Source organism: Telopea speciosissima, chromosome 3 (genome assembly GCF_018873765.1).
Source record: "Telopea speciosissima isolate NSW1024214 ecotype Mountain lineage chromosome 3, Tspe_v1, whole genome shotgun sequence".
In the NCBI taxonomy this organism is placed as follows: domain Eukaryota; kingdom Viridiplantae; phylum Streptophyta; class Magnoliopsida; order Proteales; family Proteaceae; genus Telopea; species Telopea speciosissima.
Genome location: NC_057918.1, coordinates 32,078,206 through 32,098,348, shown reverse-complemented (window position 1 = coordinate 32,098,348; position 20,143 = coordinate 32,078,206). Strand labels below are relative to the sequence as shown.

The 20,143-nt window shown below is 41.8% G+C and overlaps 1 protein-coding gene across 3 annotated transcripts in view; it reads right to left on the bottom strand.

Moving 5' to 3' along the window:
• The window catches only part of LOC122653750 (protein SHOOT GRAVITROPISM 6), a 177,548-nt gene that overhangs the window by 26,262 nt on the left and 131,143 nt on the right, over positions 1-20,143 (bottom strand). For all 3 annotated transcript variants that reach the window (XM_043847686.1, XM_043847687.1, XM_043847688.1), the window contains exons 44-45: positions 11,804-11,917; positions 11,610-11,684 (exon numbers count right to left, since the gene is read on the bottom strand). In XM_043847686.1, the coding sequence (XP_043703621.1) occupies positions 11,610-11,684; positions 11,804-11,917 (189 nt within the window). The remainder of the gene's footprint in view (positions 1-11,609; positions 11,685-11,803; positions 11,918-20,143) is intronic.

The following is a 20,143-nucleotide window of genomic DNA, read 5'->3' as shown; positions in this document are numbered from 1 at the left end:
GAATGAAAATGTTTTTTTGGATATCAAAACAACTGAAATATTTTACCGCATTTTTGGTTTTTAGCAATGTTTTACCATATTAAGATTTATGAAATTTTTTAGATTTGAGAAAAACCCCAGCATTAGAAAGTTGAAAATTGCACCTACCACCAAAAATCCAGTTTTTGTTCTTGACCTGGAGGGTTGACTTTTTATCCTTTTAGAATTTGATTTTTTAACTATTTTTATTGGATTCAAATAGGGGGGAATTTGCTTATTTATGAATAATATCCTAAGTAAATGATATTAGGCATAAATAAGTGCTTGTCCTGGCATAAGTAAGTGTTTGTCGTGCTTTATGGCATAAATAAGTATCTGTATACCAAAGTTTGCATAAATGTGTGTCTGTATCATAGTTGGAAAACCAGGTTTTGACTCGGGCAAGTCACCCGAGTCGAGTCAAAAAATGGGAAAACCTGGTCATGAGTCATGTAGACTCGTTCAATCCAAAAAATGACTAGGCTCGGTCGGTGTCTGTCTGAATCGCTTGTGACTCGGTGTTTTTTACCGAGTCAAATAAACTTGACTGAGTTTAGTTAATCTTTAACTTCTCTCACAAAAACTAGTTCAGAGATCCTCATTGAACCTAACTTGCTCAGATCGCTCTGTGAAGCGTTGCTGCTTCTTTTTTTTCTTCTCTTACTCTCTCACTGTCTTAGAATCAAAACCAAAAATAAGTAGGATAAAAGGATAGAATGGGGGTGTTTCAGCTACAAAGTACAAAGCCTTGTTGATGGCTCTCATGGCTGTCGTTCTTATCATCTTATATGTCATTGAAGACGCCATTGTTGTTGATCTCCGGCCCCAAGTCCTGCTTCACCTCAGCACCCATAAAGAATAACAGAAAAACAACCTAATCGTTCTCCAGTCATCTCGTGAATCTCTCCCTCTTCCCCTACATCTTTCTCCCTCTATCGTCTTCTTCCTTAAATCCTTTCTCTGAGTCTCTCCATGAGTCTTTGCATCTGCTAGCATTAACGTTGGCCATTGGGAATCGTGAGATGGACAAATAGAGACATTGAGGGAGCATCTATGGCTGAGAGCATGAACTGCATGTTTTCAGATTTTTGGCTCGTAGAGTAGCCTTTGAGCTCCTTGAAGAAAGAGAAGGATGATTTTTTTGGGAAATGAAATGAAGGGCGATTAAAATATTCAATATATATTTGATTTAAAGCTGTGAAGTATTCGTGGACTTCAAAAGATAGAACATTAGGCCAATTCTCTTATTTTTTTTGGTAAAGAACGATTAGGCCTGTTCAACTTCTCGTGTGTGAGACTTGAACTGAAAAAAATTGAATGCAGACTTGTAGAGGAGCGTTGGATTTTGGATAGTATTTAAAATTTTGGGTTATCATATAATTAACTATATAAGAAGTCAAGGTCATTCCCATTATGTATTTTGATACGACTCGGCTTGACCAGGTTTGACTCGCCCGAGTCACCAGGTTTTGAAAAAAGCGAGTCGCGTCGAAAAACCTGGTTTTCCAACTATGGTCTGTATACCAAGATTTCCCACCGAGATGACCAAGACCATCGAGATCTCGTCCGAGACATTGCATTTTTCCATTTCACCTTCAATCTCATCTCGGTTTTTAAAAAAATTGAGATATTACCAAGATCTCGCCGAGATCTTGGTGAGTTCTTGAACTATGCTTAAGAAGGATAGCAATCAAGGTGCTTTCTCAAACTTGTTCCGCCTCCGGATGCGAGCGCAATTGGAGTACATTCTCACTCATCCACAACAAGAGGCGGAACTGATTGGGTTACAAACAATTGGAGCAGTTGGCGTTTGTGCATTACAACATGAGATTGAGGATGCAACACATACGCCAAGATATGGAGGGTGAAAAGGTGCCAATCAAGCTTGCCAATGTTTTCCAAATCGACTCAGATGATGAGGATGATCCCTTATACCAGTGGGTGAGGGATCGAGGTCAGCCAGTTATGGATCAGGTTGGGGGTAGGCCCAACCCCGAGACAGCTACTTAGATGGGTACTGACGTGGATGAGTGTATGTCATCTCACGAGGGCTGTCTGCATTCATAGACACCCCGACCTTTCAAGTCTTAGGCTGGTGGGGTTGATGAGAACCCTGAGTTGTCAGGTTCGGGTACTAGCAGTGATGATGATGATGGTGATGGTGATTGTGGTAATGGCGATGATAGTGATGATGGTGATGGGGATGATGGGGGTATGCACAAGAGGTATCACTACTAGGAGCCGGAACCGGAGCTTGAGCACGAGCTTGTGCACTTCACAGGAGGGACTCAGTACACTCATGAGTCATGCTACTCAGGATGAGGACCATGGTAGACTTGCCTACAGGAAAGGCTCACGTCGCCGATTCACACCATCAACTAGGGAGCAACAAGATAGCATGGAGAGGTTCACGATCAAGAGCTTTACTGACAATATTGGAGGCTTGAGTATGGAGAGTGGTATTCATTATGGGGAGCAGTGGCGTGCACCACCATCCATATATGGCAATGGGGAGCATCGGTTTTGAGTATAGTCACTGTACTGGGTATGGTTAGTTTGGGACCTATGGGCAAGCCGACTTTTCATCATCATTACCCTTTGCGTATGAGTATGAAGGTCAGTCACACACTGAGTCAGGTTTTGTGGAAAGCATCTTTGGGGTCCTGGCCCCCTAGCCATACATATCGGTGCCGGTTCGGGTTCCACGGGCACCATTTAGTAGCGTGGCTCTCGATCGAGTTTCTTGCGTTTCGGAGATATATAGCCCAGATTAGGGTTCCTCTAGTACACTGATGATTCAATTTATAGGGCTGTTGTGGACGACTTCGAGCGTTACTTGCAGCATAAGACGTCATGGCCAGCCTTTGTGCTTCAATCAGAGTAGAGCTTAATTCGACAACAACAACAACATAGTCGTTTTGATCATCCGGGCCGACACCCGTTTTAGTACTAGCTACTTTCAAATGGTAGGACTTGTTACACACTTACACTTGTACTTGTTTAACCTATGTCTCTTTCCAAGTGTCTAACAATTATTAACAAACCGTCGAACCATCACCATGTATGATTATGAATATGATGCCTAATGCTTAAATGATTTATGCTTTGATGTTTTTTAATTCCTAATGCTTATTTGAGTTGTTTTACACCTCTACTTTAATTATATGCATTCTAAATATTGTGTGGAATAGCTTTAGGGTAGACCTCATGTATGCTGTGACTACCAATCTAGGGACCGAAGTCAAAGTACCATTTTGGGTTTGAATTTGCAAAAACTAATGTTTCCAAATTTGTTTAGAAAGCCTAAAATAGGATGGATGTCAAGTTTTAGGACCTATCTTGCCCATATGGCCACCGTAGCCCACCACCGAATCAAGACGGTAAAAAATACACCATCTCGCCGAGATCTCAGCAGAACTTGGTTTCGTGGCCTGGCGAAACCAGGGGCAAAATCGAGTCCTAAAACCTTGGACATTATTGAGGTCACATACATGTTGGCAATTGGCATGGTTCTAAATCTTGGTAAAAAATTGTGGTTTCGACTAAGACAACTCGGTTTTGACTTGTACGAGACGAAACCAAGGGTCGAAACTGGTATGTACTAGGTTTTGACCTTGTTTCAACAGGTTTCACAAGTTTTGACACTTGGGTTTCGATCGGGACCTTCTTGTTTCACATGTTTTGACACTGCCAAGGGGAATTATCACTTGATTTCTTCCTAATTTTTGGCATTCTTCCACTCATTCTTCCATTAGTCATTGTAATTTCTCTTTTAAGATTATCGCTAAAATTATATCTACTAGATTAGCTGCTCTTTTACCTTCCTTGATTGTGGAGGAATTGGGGGCTTTTGTTCAAGGCAGATGCATTCATGACAACATAGCTATTGTCCAAGAAGTGGTGCAGGATTTAAACAGAAAACTAGAGGTAACGTGATCCTTAAGCTGGATATGGCAAAGGCTTATGACAGACTGGAATGGAATCTTCTCTATTTGGTGCTGTCAAAATTTGGCTTTGCAGACGCCTGGATTGAGTTAATTACAAAGACCATGGAAAACTGTTGGTTTTCAATAATTTTGGGAGGTGGTCCAACTGGCTTCTTCAAGTTTACTAGGGGGTTGCTTCAAGGTGACCCTCTTCTCCTGCTTTATTCATTATAGCGGAAGAGGTCCTTAGTAGAGGAATTAAAATCTTTTTGTGGAATGTTGATCGGGCTGCCTACTTTCAACTTCCTAGAGGATGCCCGGGCATTTCTCATTCCTTGTTCGCAGATGATACCATTATGTTCACCAAGGGATTGAAAACTCCTTGAAGCAAATTTTGGGTTTTATTGGCAGATATGAAGGCTTTTCTGGGCAGCTGGTTAACAAACAGAAAAGTTGCTTCGTAATGAGTGATAAGGCGCCTGAGGAGATCTCTTGGATGGGGATTTTAATGTGATCAGATACAGCTTTGAAAAGCAAGGAGGAGATCACTTGGATTTGGAAGCAATAAACTCCTTAAATGAGTGTATTGAGGATATTGGTGTGAATGACCTTAGATGGTCTGGTCTCCCCCTAACTTGAAGCAACAAAAGGCCTGGAATTCATCGCATCTCTTGTAAACTTGATAGGGTGTTGGTCAATGAAGAATGGCTTTCAGCTTTTCCTTCTTCTCATGCTTCCTTTGCCAACCCGGACATATCTGACCACTCCCCCATCCACCTTGTTATTCAGCCCCTCACTTCCTTTGGCCCTAAACACTTCAAATATTTTGACATGTGGTCCTCCCATCCCTCCTTTCTATCCACAGTGCAAGAAGCTTGGGACAAGCCTGTCTTTGCTTTCTCTACCCCTCTCGTTGCCTTCTCCAAAAAGCTCCGTAATGTCAAGGCTGCCCTCAAAGATTGGAACAACATCACCTTTGGCAACATTTCCCAGCAGGTTTTGGATTGTAAGGATAGACTTGGATCTATCCAAGTTCGGTTGCAGTTTGACAATTTGAACAGTGCTTTAGCAGAAGAGGAGAAAGTGATTTCTTTTGAGCTCTCCTCCTTGCTTGCCCGTGAGGAAAGTTTCTTGAAGCAAAAATCTAGAAGCAAGTGGTTAGACCTGGGGGACTCCAATTGAGCTCTATTCCTAAAGAAGATGAGATTGTGGCAGCCATCCATTCTCTCAAGGTATTCGGTGATTTAAAGTATCGACCGATACGATACGATATGGACCGATACGTATCGGTATCAGTCGATACCGATACGTATTTATTTTTTTAGAAACTAGTACATCTCGATTGGTATCGTATTGTATCGGCCGATACAGACCGATATGATACGATACGATACGATACGATACGATCGATACGGACTGATACATATCAATATGTCCAAGGGTTCTATGGGTGGTTTAATACGTATCGATATGTATCGGCCGATACAGCTCGATACATACCGATACGTACCGATACATTCCAATACATTCCATAAAAAAGCCATTTTCACTCATAGACTCTATACAACTCCTATTCGAACAGAAAAATGAAGGAAAACTCTCAAGCAAGAGACTAAAATCTTGCATTTAATCTTGGTTTTTCACACTTTTGGACTCAAAACTGAATCAAGGAGTGCTACAACATCATCCAATATTCTTCATGGCTATAGACGATTACAACATCTAAGAAACCTCATCTTTTAAAACAATTTCAATTTAATGCACTTGTTTAGTTAGACATTATTATCCATTTTAGTGTTTATGCATGACATCTGTTGTATATTGCTTATTTATATTGTTTTTTGTTCCAAAAGTGAATTTCCATGTGTAGCTTGACCATTTCTATGCGTATCTGTTGTGGTTGATACGTATCTCCGATACGATACGAAAAGATATGATACGTCTCTTAAAATCACCCGACCGATACGATACTCGATACCGATACTTTAAACCTTGTCTGGTGCTCCTGGTCCGGATGGTTTTAGTATGGGCTTCTTTTTAGTTGCCTGGGACATTATTAAGCTGGATCTTGTTGCTGCCATTGAAAGCTTCTTCTACAACCCTAATCAAGTCAAAGGTATCAATCACACTTTTCTTTGCATCATTCCCAAAAAGGAGGGTGCTTCTGCCATGAATGACTTCAGACCCATTGCTCTTTGTAATCTACTGTACAAGTTCATTGCCAAGATCCTGGCTCGAAGACTTAAAAGTGTTGTGGATCAACTTGTTAGTGATAACCAATCGCCCTTCATTCCTGGAAGAAACATTGCTGACAACATTCTTCTTTGTAATGACATTGTCAGAGGCTTTGATAGGAAAAATCATTCCCCTGCTGTCCTTCTCAAGATTGACATCAACAAGGCTTTTGATTCTCTAAGGTGGGATTTTATTGGCCAAGTGATGACCAAGATGGGTTTCCCTTTGATTTTTGTCAACTGGATTTAGGCCTGCATCTCTTCCCCAAAGTTTTCAGTGTTAGATAATGGCAGCCCGGCAGGCTACTTTGGTGCTACTGTGGGAATTCGGCAAGGATGCCCCCTTTTCCCTTACTTGTTCACTTTGGCCTTGGAAGTCCTCTCCAGGAAAATTCAAATTTGCACTAATCGGCAGCTTATTACTCCCTTGCCAAAGTGTAAAGCCCTCAAGCTAACTCACTTGGCTTTTGCTGACGACCTAATGATTTTCTCTAAGGCTTCCATTTCCTCCCTCGAGGCTACTATGTACTGTCTTCAGCACTTCCATGAGCTCTCGAGCCTTCGCATTAACCCTACTAAGTCTCTTATGTTCTTTGCTGGGGTTTCTGAGTTGGACAAAATTGCTTTCCTTGACAAATCTGGTTTCCAAGAGGGCTCATTACCTGTCAAGTACTTGGGGCTCCCTTTGATTCCTGCTAGGCTCTCTACCCATCACTGTACCCTGATGCTTGATCTCATTAGGAAACGGCTTCAGTTATGGAAAGATAAGCTTCTCTCTGATGCTGGCAGGTTGGTGCTTATCAGATCAGTGTTGGAATCTTCTTATATCTATTGGTTTTGCATTTATGGTCTTCCTCAAGCTACTATCAAATCATTGGAATCTCTCTTAGCTTCCTTTCTTTGGAAGGGTAATGATTCTCCAAAATTTCTTCATCCTCTAAGCTGGGCTGCTGTGTGTTTGCCTAAGAAGGAAGGTGGCTTGGGCATTAGAAGAATCAAAGAAGTGAACTCGGCTGGAATCATCGAGCTAATTTGGAAGATTGTTTCTAAAAAGAAAAGCATCTGGGTTGATTGGATTTACTCGAGCCTTCTTCGTCAGGATTCCATCTGGAAGGCCTCAGCTTCAACTGATTCTTCTTGGGTTTGGCACAAGATCTTAGACTCCCGACACTTGGTGCTTCATGCCATTCATTCTCATATTGGGGATGGCCTCTCTTCCTTCCTTTGGTTGGACCACTGGCACCCAAGGGGGATTCTCCCCCACTTGATCACTCCCCGAACCATATATGCTTCGGGCCTCCACAGACTATCCTTGGTGGCTGACATATTAGATCCGAATGGCTGGTCCCCCCCTGTTACCTCCTCTTCGGAGCTTAACCTCATCTGGAATGATCTTCCTCCTATCCCCAGAAGTCTTTTGAGAAGAGGCAACTGTGTCACTTGGAAATCAGGCAATTCAAGCTCCTCCTCAAAATCTGCTTGGGATCTCGCCCGTCTCAAAGGTCCTTTGGTCCCTTGGAGAAAGCTTCTTTGGTTCAAGTACCACATTCCTAGGCACTGGTTCACGACTTGGAGGATCTTCACTAATTGCCTTCCAACTTAGGCATTCCTTCGTCATCGCCAGATTGCAGTGACCCCCTCTTGCTGTCTTTGCTGGAACAATGTGGAAGACATTGACCATCTCTTCTTTGAATGCCCTGCTGCGACAGCAATTTGGAAAGGTATTCTAATCAAGTGCTGGCCAGCCCCTAGAAGAATTCTCCCTTTCTCTCGGGAATGGATTTGGATTGATATGACCTTTGCCGGCTCCTCTATCTGTGCTACAATCAGAAAGCTAGCTTTTTGTGTAACTCTCAACCATATTTGGATGGAGCACAATATCAGAAAATGGACCTCCAACTCTAGGTCTTCTTAGCAGATTTGGGATTCCATTTCGTTTGAAATTAAGGCGAAACTATCGTCTGCTCCTCCCTCTTCTTGTCCTGACACCCAAAGGAACAGACTCATTGTTGTCTCCTGGGGTCTCTCCTCCGTCTCTCTTGTTTCTCATAGTTGAGGCTTTGGCTTCTATTTTTTTGTTTTGTTGCTCCTCTTTGGAGGCCCTGTAATTCTTTATCTCTTTGGTAATGAATTTCTTATTCACCCAAAAAAAAAAGGCACCTGAGTCTAGGGCTCGCATGGTAGGAATCACTACAGGTTTTACCAGGAAATTTCTCTCGTTGATCTATCTGGGGGCGCTTCTTTATACGGGAAGGTTAAAGATTTGTTTCTTTGATGATCTTTTGGGGAAAATCAGAAATATGGTTGCGGGTTGGAAGGGGAGACTCTTTTCTGCAGGGGGCTGGGTAACTCTTCTAAAACATGTGCTTGCTTCTATGCCAATCCATGTTCTTGCACTTTGGATCTGCTAAAGGCGGTTATTGGAAAATTTTATGGAATCTGTTCTGATATTCTTTGGGGAAGCTCGGAATGGGGCAAAAGGCGCCACTGTGTGGGCTGGAAAGAGGTGTGTAGGCCTTTAAAGGAAGGAGGGCTGGGCATTAGACTTTTGGAAGATGTTAGCCTCTCCCTGAGGTTAAAGGGCCCATGGTGTATTCTATCTGAAAAGTCCTTGTGGGGTGCTTTTTTCAAAGCAAAATTCTTTAAAAATACTCATGTGGTGTTTGCTAAGCCAAGTAGAATGGGGTTGAAATCTTGGAGAAGCACTTTGGCCTATAAGGATTTCATTCTGGCCAGATCCAGGTGGCTGATTGGTTCAGGTAATGTGGTGTTTGCTAAGCCAAATAGAATGGGGTCGAAATCTTGGAGAAGCACTTTGGCCTATAAGGATTTCATTCTGGCCAGATCCAGGTGGCTGATTGGTTTGTTACTTTTTGGCTTGACAACTGGCTAGGGGTCAGCCGCCTCATCGACTTTGTGGATAATGCCCTTCAGGTAGACCTTTCGTTGTGTGTGGGATGTCGTTAATGAAGATGGTATGTGTGATCCAGATGTGTTAAATCAAGTTGATTCGACTGAGGTGAGGGTCAGCATCACCAATGGAAACTATGCTATTACCAATAAGAACGACAAGTTGATTTGGATTCCTTCCGGTGTTGGGCAGTTCACCACTAAATCTGCCTGAAAAGAAGTGAGGCAACAAGCACCTTTGGTTCCCTATGCTAAATGGATTTGGAACCAATCCCTTCCCATGAAGGTGGATTTTTTTACTTGGCATCTCCTCAACGGAAATCTCCCCACAGATGACTCTCTAATGTCCATTGGCATACCCCTGGCATCCAAATGTTTTTGTTGCGGGGACCCAAAGAGGGATACAACAACCCACTGCCTAGTAGCGGGAGGGACTGCATTAAAGGTATGGCTTTACTTTTCGAAATTATTTGATGTGGATTTAATTCAAACCCAGGAGGCGAGGAGCAGAATTTTGTTCTGGCAGAATTTAGCTAGCTCTAAAAGCCTATGTGACGTCATTACTGGCTTGTTACCTTCTCTTATTGTTTGGGAGCTTTGGCGTGAAAGAAAAAACAGAAGGCATGGCGAGGCCTATCGCACTGCGGGAACAATGATAGGAAAAATCAAGGAGTGGGTGAGCAGCATTCCATATCCTTCTAAGTTTAAGAAAACGGCAACCGCTAGAGAAGTTTTAATTTTAAGTGGCTTTGCTTTAAAAGCTACCATTCCTAAGAAGAAAATCCCCATCCTAGTTTATTGGTGCCCGCCTTTTGTATTTGTCAAACAAAATGTGGATGGTGCTTGCAAAAGTATTCCAAGCTTTGGTGGTAGAGGAGGAATCATTAGAAACAAGGATGGTGTCGTTCTGGAAGCTTTCTCTAATTTCTATGGGGAATGCATTAATTCGATGGCAGAACTAAGAGCATTGAGGGATGGGTTGAAAATGGGCTCGGACCTGGGCTTTACAGATTTTATGGTTAACTCAGACTCGGCCACAACAGTAAGAATGGTTAACCAGAAAAAGTGCAACCTTTGGAAGGGGTGGTACTGGTTCCAGGAAATCATGATGCTATGTAATTCCACTAGGCTAGCAATATCTTTTGCATTTCGGGAAAGTAATAGAGCGGCAGTTTGGCTTGCTAATTTTGCCTGCAAGACGGCTTCCAACAATGTCTTCCACTTTGGGGTTGATCCCCCAGGGGCCTCTGACGAATTCTTTGGGAGGACAAAACTGGTTTACCAGTTCTCAGGAAATAGGGTTACTTTTCTTTTTCGGTTTTCTGATGCAAGAGACTTGGGTTTTTTTTTTTTTTGTGAGTGGTTGAGAGCTTGTTTCTCTTGTGGGTTGGGGTACGGCGGCTGTCCCCCCCTTGTTCTTGCCATTTATTTCCACTTTGATTAATAAAAGCTTTGGGCCCTCCCCCGGGTCCCAGATAATCTTCGGGGTAAAAAAAAAAAAACTTCTACAGCTTGTATTTGCGTGATTGGAGCATGAAAGTAATGGTTTTTTTCCCTCAAATTTAATTTTTGAAAGAATTAGCACATAGACATAGTCTTGGGCACAAAATATGTCATGGGATACATAAGCGTTGCTTATAGAGGAGCGACAATGACATCTTCAGTCATACACAGCTCGTGGAATGGACCCACCAAGAAACTCCACGTGGAAATTGAGTGGTGAGAGTTGTATGCTTGTATTTCCCTAACCTAATGTATATTTTGATTGTTTTAATTGCATATTTACACTACCAATAGCTAAATTATAGGTAGACTGAGTGTTTATAATATGACTAGTGTACAACAACATTCAACGTACACTAGTAAACTTGGGTCCAAAGTCCAAACCACAAGTGCCATTTTTGGGTTTTTTTTTTTTTTTTTGGTGAAACTAATTCATGCAATAGGTGTAAAATGTTAAAAATAGGCAGCACAAAAAAAAAGGGTAAAATAACATTTTTCTACACCTCAAAATCTAGGATTTGACTTTCGCCCAGAAAATACCAGGTTTCGACCTAGTTTCGGTTGAAACTCTGTGATATCTCGGTTTCAAACCTGGTGGTTCGACGTGCCTCAAAACCAAGATTTAGAACCTTGCATGTTGGAGATGTCTAGGATTATTGATAATTGTCTCCATTTGGTTACTATTCATGGTATTGTCATGGTTGGCAGGAGAAAAATAGAAAGGAAGCCATAGAAGTTATAGCAGTCCTCTGTTTATGTTAGGCATGTGAGAAAGCCATCCCAATAGGCATGCACATTTTCGTTTTAGGCTGGGTAGGTAAAAATGGTGTTTTCTGGTCCGTAGTAAAGCCTATGTTGTATATTTCAATGAAATAACAGGCTAAAGCATTGAAGTTTCTGTTCATTTGCAAACATAGAACAGGGAAAACTTAGATGACCAATGACAGAGGAAAGGAATAAACAATTGAAAATACCAATTCAAAAGTTTCAGTGGATGCCGCAAGGTCGAAAAACTTACTTGAAGATTACGCAGTCGTACTGAAAGATTAAGCAAAACGGGATCCACAGCATCTTTAGGAGATGATTCAAGAAACTATGACCCAAAAATAAAAAAGAGAGGAGTGAAGAGTGCTATAGGAATTCAAATAATAGAACTAAATCTTATGGAGAAAAATAATTCACCGAGGTCAGACAAACAAAACAAAAACTCACTGTAAGCAAGCAGAGTACTGCAGTTAATTGAACTGATTCAACTGGATCTTCCAGTAGAGCTACAATTACACCAAGAACTTGAGTAGCATATTGAAGAATATGAATAGATGGGATCTGCAAGTTCAGATGCATCAAATGGTTATCCCTTATAAAAAAAAAAGAAGCATTAATGAACAAAGCAAACCAATTTTCAGATGAATGAGTAATATATGAATGACACAGATGTATGATGACACAAAATATATGAAAATGGTTTCAGAATAACAAACTGATTTGACTTTTAACGGTTCTAGGAATATGGCAACCTTGAAGTCAGATGAGTTTCTGTAAGAAGTAAGAACGGTGAACACAGATATATGGCAAGTACTACTACCATTTAAACCAACTTCTTCTATTGCATGCTCATTCAATGTAGTAACTGAACACTTTAATCCCTCTTAGGTGTATATAAATCAAATTTTAACATTTATATGTGTTAACAAAACAGTTTGGGGAATAATGCTTGAATGATCTTAGACAGACCCCAAGCCTTTATTTATAATAAAGAGATCAAAATTACATGGACAGAATTGTCCCTAATAGAGCCGACATGGCTGCACATAAGATAAAACATAGTAAAAAGTCCAGAATACCCCCCACTGTATTCTGGCCCATACATTCCAATACTCCCCCTCAAGTTGATGCATATATGTCATGCATGCCCAACTTGACTAAAATAGGTTGAAACACTTTGCCACTCAGTCCCTTAGTGAACACATCGGCTAACTGGTCAGCAGACTTCACAAATGGGACACAGATGAGTCCAGCTTCGAGCTTCTCCTTGATGAAATATCGGTCAACCTCCACATGCTTAGTACGATCATGCTGGATAGGATTATGAGTGATGCTAATGGCTGCTTTATTATCATAATATAGCATCATGGGAAGATGGACAGCAACACCAATATCCTGGAACAATCCTCTAAGCCACAAAATTTCACAGATTCCTTGTGCCATGGCACGGAACTCTGCTTCAGCACTGGACCTTGCCACAACACTTTTTTTCTTGCTACGCCACGTGACAAGGTTGCCACCCACAAAGGAACAATATCCAGAAATGGATTTTCTATCAGTAGAGCGAGCCCAGTCGGCATCAGTATAAGCTTCAACTTTTAGATGACCACTGGGAGATAAAAGTATCCTTTTTCCTGGAGCAGACTTCAAATATGGCAAGATGCGAAGAACTGCTTCCATGTGAGAGGAATAAGGATCATGCATAAACTGGCTTATCAAGCTCACGGCAATGGCTATGTCTGGTCGTGTATGACAGAGATAGATCAACTTGCCCACTAATCTCTGATAACGGCCTTTGTCAATAGGTTCACCTTCTTTCTCCCTAAGTCTTACAGTAGCTTCCATGGGAGTATCTGATGGATGACACCCTAACATTCCAGTCTCAGACAATAGATCTATATTTTCTTTGAGAAAGAAAGATTCCTTTTGAAGATCGAGCAACCTCTATCCCTAGAAAATATTTTAGAGTTTTAGATCCTTTATTTCAAACTCACGGCCAAGGAATAGCTCCAATTTGTGGATCTCATCACCATCATTGTCGGTCACTACAATATCATCAACATAGACTATGAGGATAGTTACCTTATCACCAACTTGTTCGATGATCAAGGTATGATCAATATTGCTTTGCTTGTATCCCACTGAAAGCATAGCTGTGTGAAATCTACCGAACCAAGCTCTAGGTGACTGCTTCAATCCATAGAGAGCATGCTTCAGTTTACAGACCTTGCCCTTGGTAGCATCACCTGAAAAACTTGAAGGAATGTCCATATATACCTCTTCCTCCATTTCTCTATGGAGGAAGGCATTCTTCACATCCAACTGCTGAAGATCCCATCCAAGGTTCACAACACAAGACAGCAATACCCTTACAGTGTTGAGTTTTGCTACTGGTGCGAAGGTCTCCTGGTAGTCAACTCTATATGTCTGTGTAAAGCCCTTTGCAACCAGACGTACCTTGTACCGATCCATTGTTCCATCTGCCTTCTGTTTGACTACAAACACCCATTTACATCCCACTGGTTTTTTCCCTGAAGGAAGAGCCACAAGATCCCACGTATTATTTTTGTTCAATGCTCTCATTTCTTCCAACATTGCTGCCTTCCACTTTCCATCTGTAGATGCTTCCTGCCAATTCTTAGGAACGGAAACAGAAGAAAGAGAGGATACAAATGCACGAAAAGAAGGAGAAAGAGAGCTATAAGAAACAAAATGAGAAATGGGATGCAGAGTACAAGTCCTAGTACCTTTGCGGCGAGCAATAGGTAGGTCGGAAGAGGAAGGCTTATCAGGAGGAGGAGGATTTGGATCCTGAGTCGACAATTGGATAGGTGTTGGTGCTACAGTGGACTGAAGCTGCCCTTTGATGGAACATCTCTTTTTATAAGTGAGAATGTTGGAGTTTTCACTGGCCTTCTAAAATTTACTAATGGTTCTCTGTACTGGATTCAGCTCCCTCTGAATAGGAACATCACCACCACTTGTTTCCATGATCTCCTCCTGTAAAGGATTCCCTTCGGGTGAAGGGTCAGCAGTCAAAGGAGGCTGGGCAGCAGTCAGAGGAGGTTGGGCAGCAACTATAGGTGATAAAAGAAGGAGAAACTCAAGAGAAGGAACTATATCTTCACTAGAATTCTCCCCCTGAAGAGGTGGGGAAGAATAATAGGAAAGGTTTTCATGAAAAATTACATCCATACTGACCATAGTACGACGGGAAGGAGGATGGAAACACTTATAACCTTTCTGGGTAGGAGAATAACCCAAAAATATGCACCGTAACCCACAGGATTCAGGTTTGCTAGGAGATTTTGAATCCCTAGCATAACAGACACAACCAAACACTTTGGAAGTAACTACAAAGGAGGAATCCCCAAGTAAAACTTCAGCTAGGCTACGGGAATCAAGAACCCGAGAAGGTAACCTATTAATGAGATAAGATGCGGATAGGACAGCATCACCTCAATATTGGGATGGAACATGCTGAGAAACATCAATGCTCGTGCCACTTCCAACAAGTGGCGGTTCTTTCTTTCAGCCACACCATTTTGGGCTGGGGCATCGACACAACTAGTCTGGTGTATAATCCCATTATCAACAAAGTACTTTTGAAATTGAGATTCCTTATACTCAGTCCCATTGTCACTCCTCAAAATTTTAAGAGTAGCCTGGAACTGAGTTTGGATCATCTTATGAAAATGCTAAAAACATGCAAAAACCTCATTTTTTGTGTGCATAAGATATACCCAAGTGTTTCTAGAATGACAGTCAATAAAGGAGACAAACCAACGATAGCCAGAAAGAGAAGTTCTACGACTAGGCCCCCAAACATCAGAATGCACCAAATGAAGACAAGAAGAACTTTTATTTGATAGAGAATAAGTTGAACATGTCAGTTTGACCAGAACACAAGCCTAAAAAAAAAAAAATCATCCTAATTACATTTGGTGACCAAAGCAGGAAATAAATGTGCTAAAATTCCTAATGGAGGGTTACCTAATCTAGAGTGTCATTGGTAAAGTGCAGAAGAGACCAAGGAGTTCTGGGGTGGAGAAGGTAATGGCGGAGAGAGACGGCCATCATCAAGTAGGTACAGTTCACCGTGTACTTTACCCAATCCAATTGTCTGCCTAGATGCCAGATCTTGAAAAACACAATGTGAAGGAAAAAAAGTTACTTTGCAGTTAAGATCACGGGTAATACTACTAATTGAAAGAAGATTAGTAGTAAAATTAAGAATGTGCAAAACAGAAGACAAAGGAAGGGAGGAAGTGCAGTTGATGATTCCTTTTCCAGATATGGAAGAAAGGGAACCATCAGCTACTTTGACCTTGTCTTTCCCAGAAACTGGAGAATATCTATGGAATACGCTAGAGGAACCAGTCATGTGATCTGTACCTCTAGAATCAATTATCCAAGGATGGGAAGCTACAAAAGCACAATGACCACCAAATGGGATACCTGACCGGGCAAAGTTTGAACCTGAAGGAGCAGTGGAATTGGCAGTAGCAGCGGATGTAGTAGAGGCAGCAGTAGTGGAAGTCCTTAGCACACGTAGGAAGGCCTGTAAATCATCCTGGGATAGACCAATGTCTATAGCCAGGGCTGTAGTAACAGATTCAGAATGGTTTGCTTTGTTTTTTGGCTTCTTCTTGGCGGCCCGATTGGCTTCAAAGTCAGCAGGTTTCCCATGAAGTTTCCAACATTTGTCCTTGGTGTGGTAAGGTTTGTGACAATGCTCACAAGTAATAGTGCCAGGAGTAGAACTACCAACAGAGAGAGTGCCAACAGGTGCAGTAGGAGCCGGGGCAGCAGTCTGGAGGGCTGACCTTTCAGTAACAGGAGGGTGTAACATAGCAGCCCTACGGGGTTCTTCAAAGGAGACCAGGGCATAGGACTTTCAAGTGTGGGAAAAGGAGAATGGCCCAACACTTGAATACAAATTTGGTCATACTCAACACTCAACCCGGCCAAGAAGTATTAGACCCTGATTTTGTCGACATGTTTCTTATAGGCAGCTATGATAGCAGCTGTGTCAGGGTGGTAATTAGAAAAGTGGTCCAACTGTTGCCAGAAGCTGCGCAAAGTAGCATAATATTTAGAGACTGACAAGTCCCCCTGAGTAGTATGAAGGACCTTCTTTCTGAGTTCATAAACCTGAGCATCATTACCAAGCTGCCCGTATGTTTCCTTACAAGCCGACCAAATCTGAGAAGCTGTATCAAGGAGAAGAAACCCATGTGCAAGGTCTGAAGTCATAGAACCAATCAAATATGACATGAGAACTCCATTGTTGGCAAGCCATCGAGTTTGGGCAACACCAGGTGCATCCAGCATAGTACTGGTGCCATTAATATGGCCAATGAGGCCACGGCCAGCAATGGCAAAGGAGGCAGACCGAGACCACAATAGGTAGTTTGTGCCATCTAGTTTGATGGGATTTGGAGGAAAACAGTGGTATTCTGATTTACCAAGGCCATCATGATCAGAAGTTGCAGTGGAAGTAACAGAGTCACCCATTATTGCAGAGAGGGGCTGCTGTGAAGAGAAACCCAACTAAAACTCCAATATAATGGCTGAAAGCAAGGTCGAGTAACCCTCTTGGAAGGGGAAAACACCTCCAGAAAAACAGCAACAATGAATAACCCTATCCCAAATATCGATGGTGTCAGGGTTTTGAAAAAAACCCAGAAAGTTGAGATCGATGTCGGGGATGTGCTTCCACATAAAATCCTGTAGGTAAAGTTGGATACGGCCTGGCCAGGAATCAATAGAGGACTCCCCTGGTGGTAGAAACTTGAAAAAAAAAATTGCAGCAATAAGCAGCCCTCAACCCAAAATCGATAATTGTAAGGGTTTTGGAAAACCCTGAACAAGGAAATCGATTGGGAGTAGGGGTCTTCAACCAAGTGATAGAGGGTGGATAGATGCTAGGAAGGGTGCAGATGAAGCTTCAATAAGGGGAAAACAGCCTGCAATAGTGGTAGGGGCCGATCTCCAAAAATTCTGGAATGCTTCAATACGGCAAAGGTAGACCCAACAGCTATCGAGCAAAGCTTAATACATGAAAAAAGGAGAAAGAGGTAGGGAGGAGGGCAGCAACTAGATCATACGATCACCTCATTAGTGCTGCCCTTGGGAAAGGATGAGAACCAAAGAGAAAGTGCGGAGACAAAAACCGATGGAAAGAGAGGAAAAAAAAATCAATGGGAGGGTGGGGGGTTTTGAAAACCTTGATCAAAGAAAGAGTTGGCTCTACATGGACAGAATTGTCCCTAATAGAGCCGACATGGCTGTACATAAGATAAAACATAGTAAAAAGTCCAGAATAACCCCATGGTATTCTGGCCCATTCAATCCAACAATATGATATCCATGATATAAGTTGGTCATGGAAAATGGTTGTTAATGGTCTGACCCAGTTCAGAGGCTCAACTGGCTGGGTTGGATGAGCCAGTGACCTGTCAATGAGTTTAGGATAAAAATTAGTTCGGGGTTGATCCATCCACTTTCAGGACCGGGTGATGGGTCAACTGGTCCAAGCCACTGACTCGGGCTGGGACTCAAAACTCTGTTTGACACCAGGTCTAAAGCCCTGCAGAATAATGATGAATACCAGTTCCCAAATAAATTCCTTTAGGACCAGCCAATAAAGTATTGCGATGAACCAGTGGCTAGGCTGGAAAATACCAAAAAAGGAAGGAGTTTGGCACATGGTTGGCAAGGCAACCCAAGGCGGTGGAGGGGTGTGTAAGCGCTTAGGCGACAAGGCACCTGCCTAGGCGATCAAGGCGCCCAAGTGTTATTTTTTTAATTTCCCCTCTTATGTAACATTATTTAGTATGCTAGAATATGTACCTTACATCATCAAAAATCAACATTAAGCCACACTAAGTCATCGAAAATCAACATCAAGCCACATCAAGTCAAAAAAAATCAACATAGAAATAGAAGACAGTAGAATTGAAGAAGCAAGCTATTGGAAGTTTAAAATAGTCAAAACATACATTTTATTTATATGTTCTTGGAATTGGTCATTTTCAGGGATACATAGTCTCACATTTGGTTTATACTGTTCTTAGAAAATATGATCTTTTCAATAGGTAATTAACCTGCTCTCGAATGATTTTATTTTTACATGAGACTTTTTGTTTTAGGTAGACCACAAAACCAGCTTTCTAACAAATCCAAGATTGCTTATATCTGATTTATATTGAAGGAGTTATGTTCTGGTCAAACTTTATTTGGTGTGCACGAATGCTGTCAAAATCGCTCTGAATGAAAATATTTTTTTTATAAATATCAAAACAAATGAATATGTTAACAGATTTATTTAGAGTAAGGCTTGAATGATTAATGATCACCCCAAGCTCTTTATTTATATCCTTGAGAATAGAGGACAGAAATACAAATAAGCAATATGGGACTAAAGCCCACATAACAGAAACATAAAAGAAACAAAAAGAGGGTCCAAAATACCCCTACGGTTCTAATCGTTCTAACACTTCCCCTCAAGTTGGAGAAAATATGTCAATCATGCCCAACTTGACTAGATTAGGATGGAACAATTTCCCAGACAACCCCTTGGTGAAAATATCAGCAACCTGATCAATAGATTTCACAAAGGGAACACAAATCAATCCGTCTTCCAACTTCTCCTTGATAAAATGCATGTCCACTTCAACATGCTTGGTACAATCATGCTGTACTGGATTGTGAGCAATGCTGATTGCAACTTTGCTGTCACAGTAAAACATCATAGGAAGATGAATAGGAACACCAAGTTCTTGCAGCAAGCCTTTCAGCCAAAGTAACTCACAAATGCCCTGTGCCATAGCACGACACGCTGCTTCAGCACTAGAACAAGACACCACATTCTGCTTCTTGCTACTCCAAGTAACAAGATTGCCCCCTACAAAAAGAACAATACCCAAAGATAGATTTCCGATCTGCAGAACCAGCCCAATCAGCATCAGTATATGCCTCTACTCGTAGGTGACCATGAGGAGACAAAAGAATGCCTTTTCCAGGAGCTGACTTCAAGTAGTGAAGAATCCAAAGAACAGCCTCCATATGAGAAGAATAAGGGTCATGCATAAACCGACTCATAGTACTCACAGCAACAGCAATGTCTGGATGTGTGTGTGAGAGATAAATCAACTTCCCCACTAATCTTTGGTACCGGCATTTATCAACAGGTTCACCCTCCTTTTCTTTGAGACGAACAGTAGCCTCCACAGGAGTATCTGAAGGGTGACATCCTAACAAACCAGTTTCAGACAACAAGTCTAGGACATACTTCCTTTGGGAGAGAAAGATGCCTTTCGAAGATCCGGCAACCTCAATCCCTAGATCTTTAATCACAAACTCCTGCCCAAGAAACTTCTTCAACCGGTTGATCTCATCACCATCATTGCCAATAACCACAATGTCATCCTCATAGACTATAAGAACAGGTTTTTTCCAGCCCTCTTTATAAAGAGAGTGTGATCAGCATTACTCTGCTTATAGCCCACAGAAATCATGGCCTTGTGAAACCAACCAAACCAAGCTCTAGGTGACTGCTTCAGCCCATAAAGTGCTCGCTTTAATTTGCACACTTTACCTCGATTACTATCACAAGAAAACCCTGGTGGAATATCCACATACACCTCCTCACCAAGTTCTCCATTTAGGAAGGCATTCTTCACATCCAGCTGTTGCAGATCCCATCCAAGATTGACTGCACAAGATAGCAAAACCCGAACTATATTCAACTTTGCAACAACAGCAAAGGTTTCCTGGTAGTCA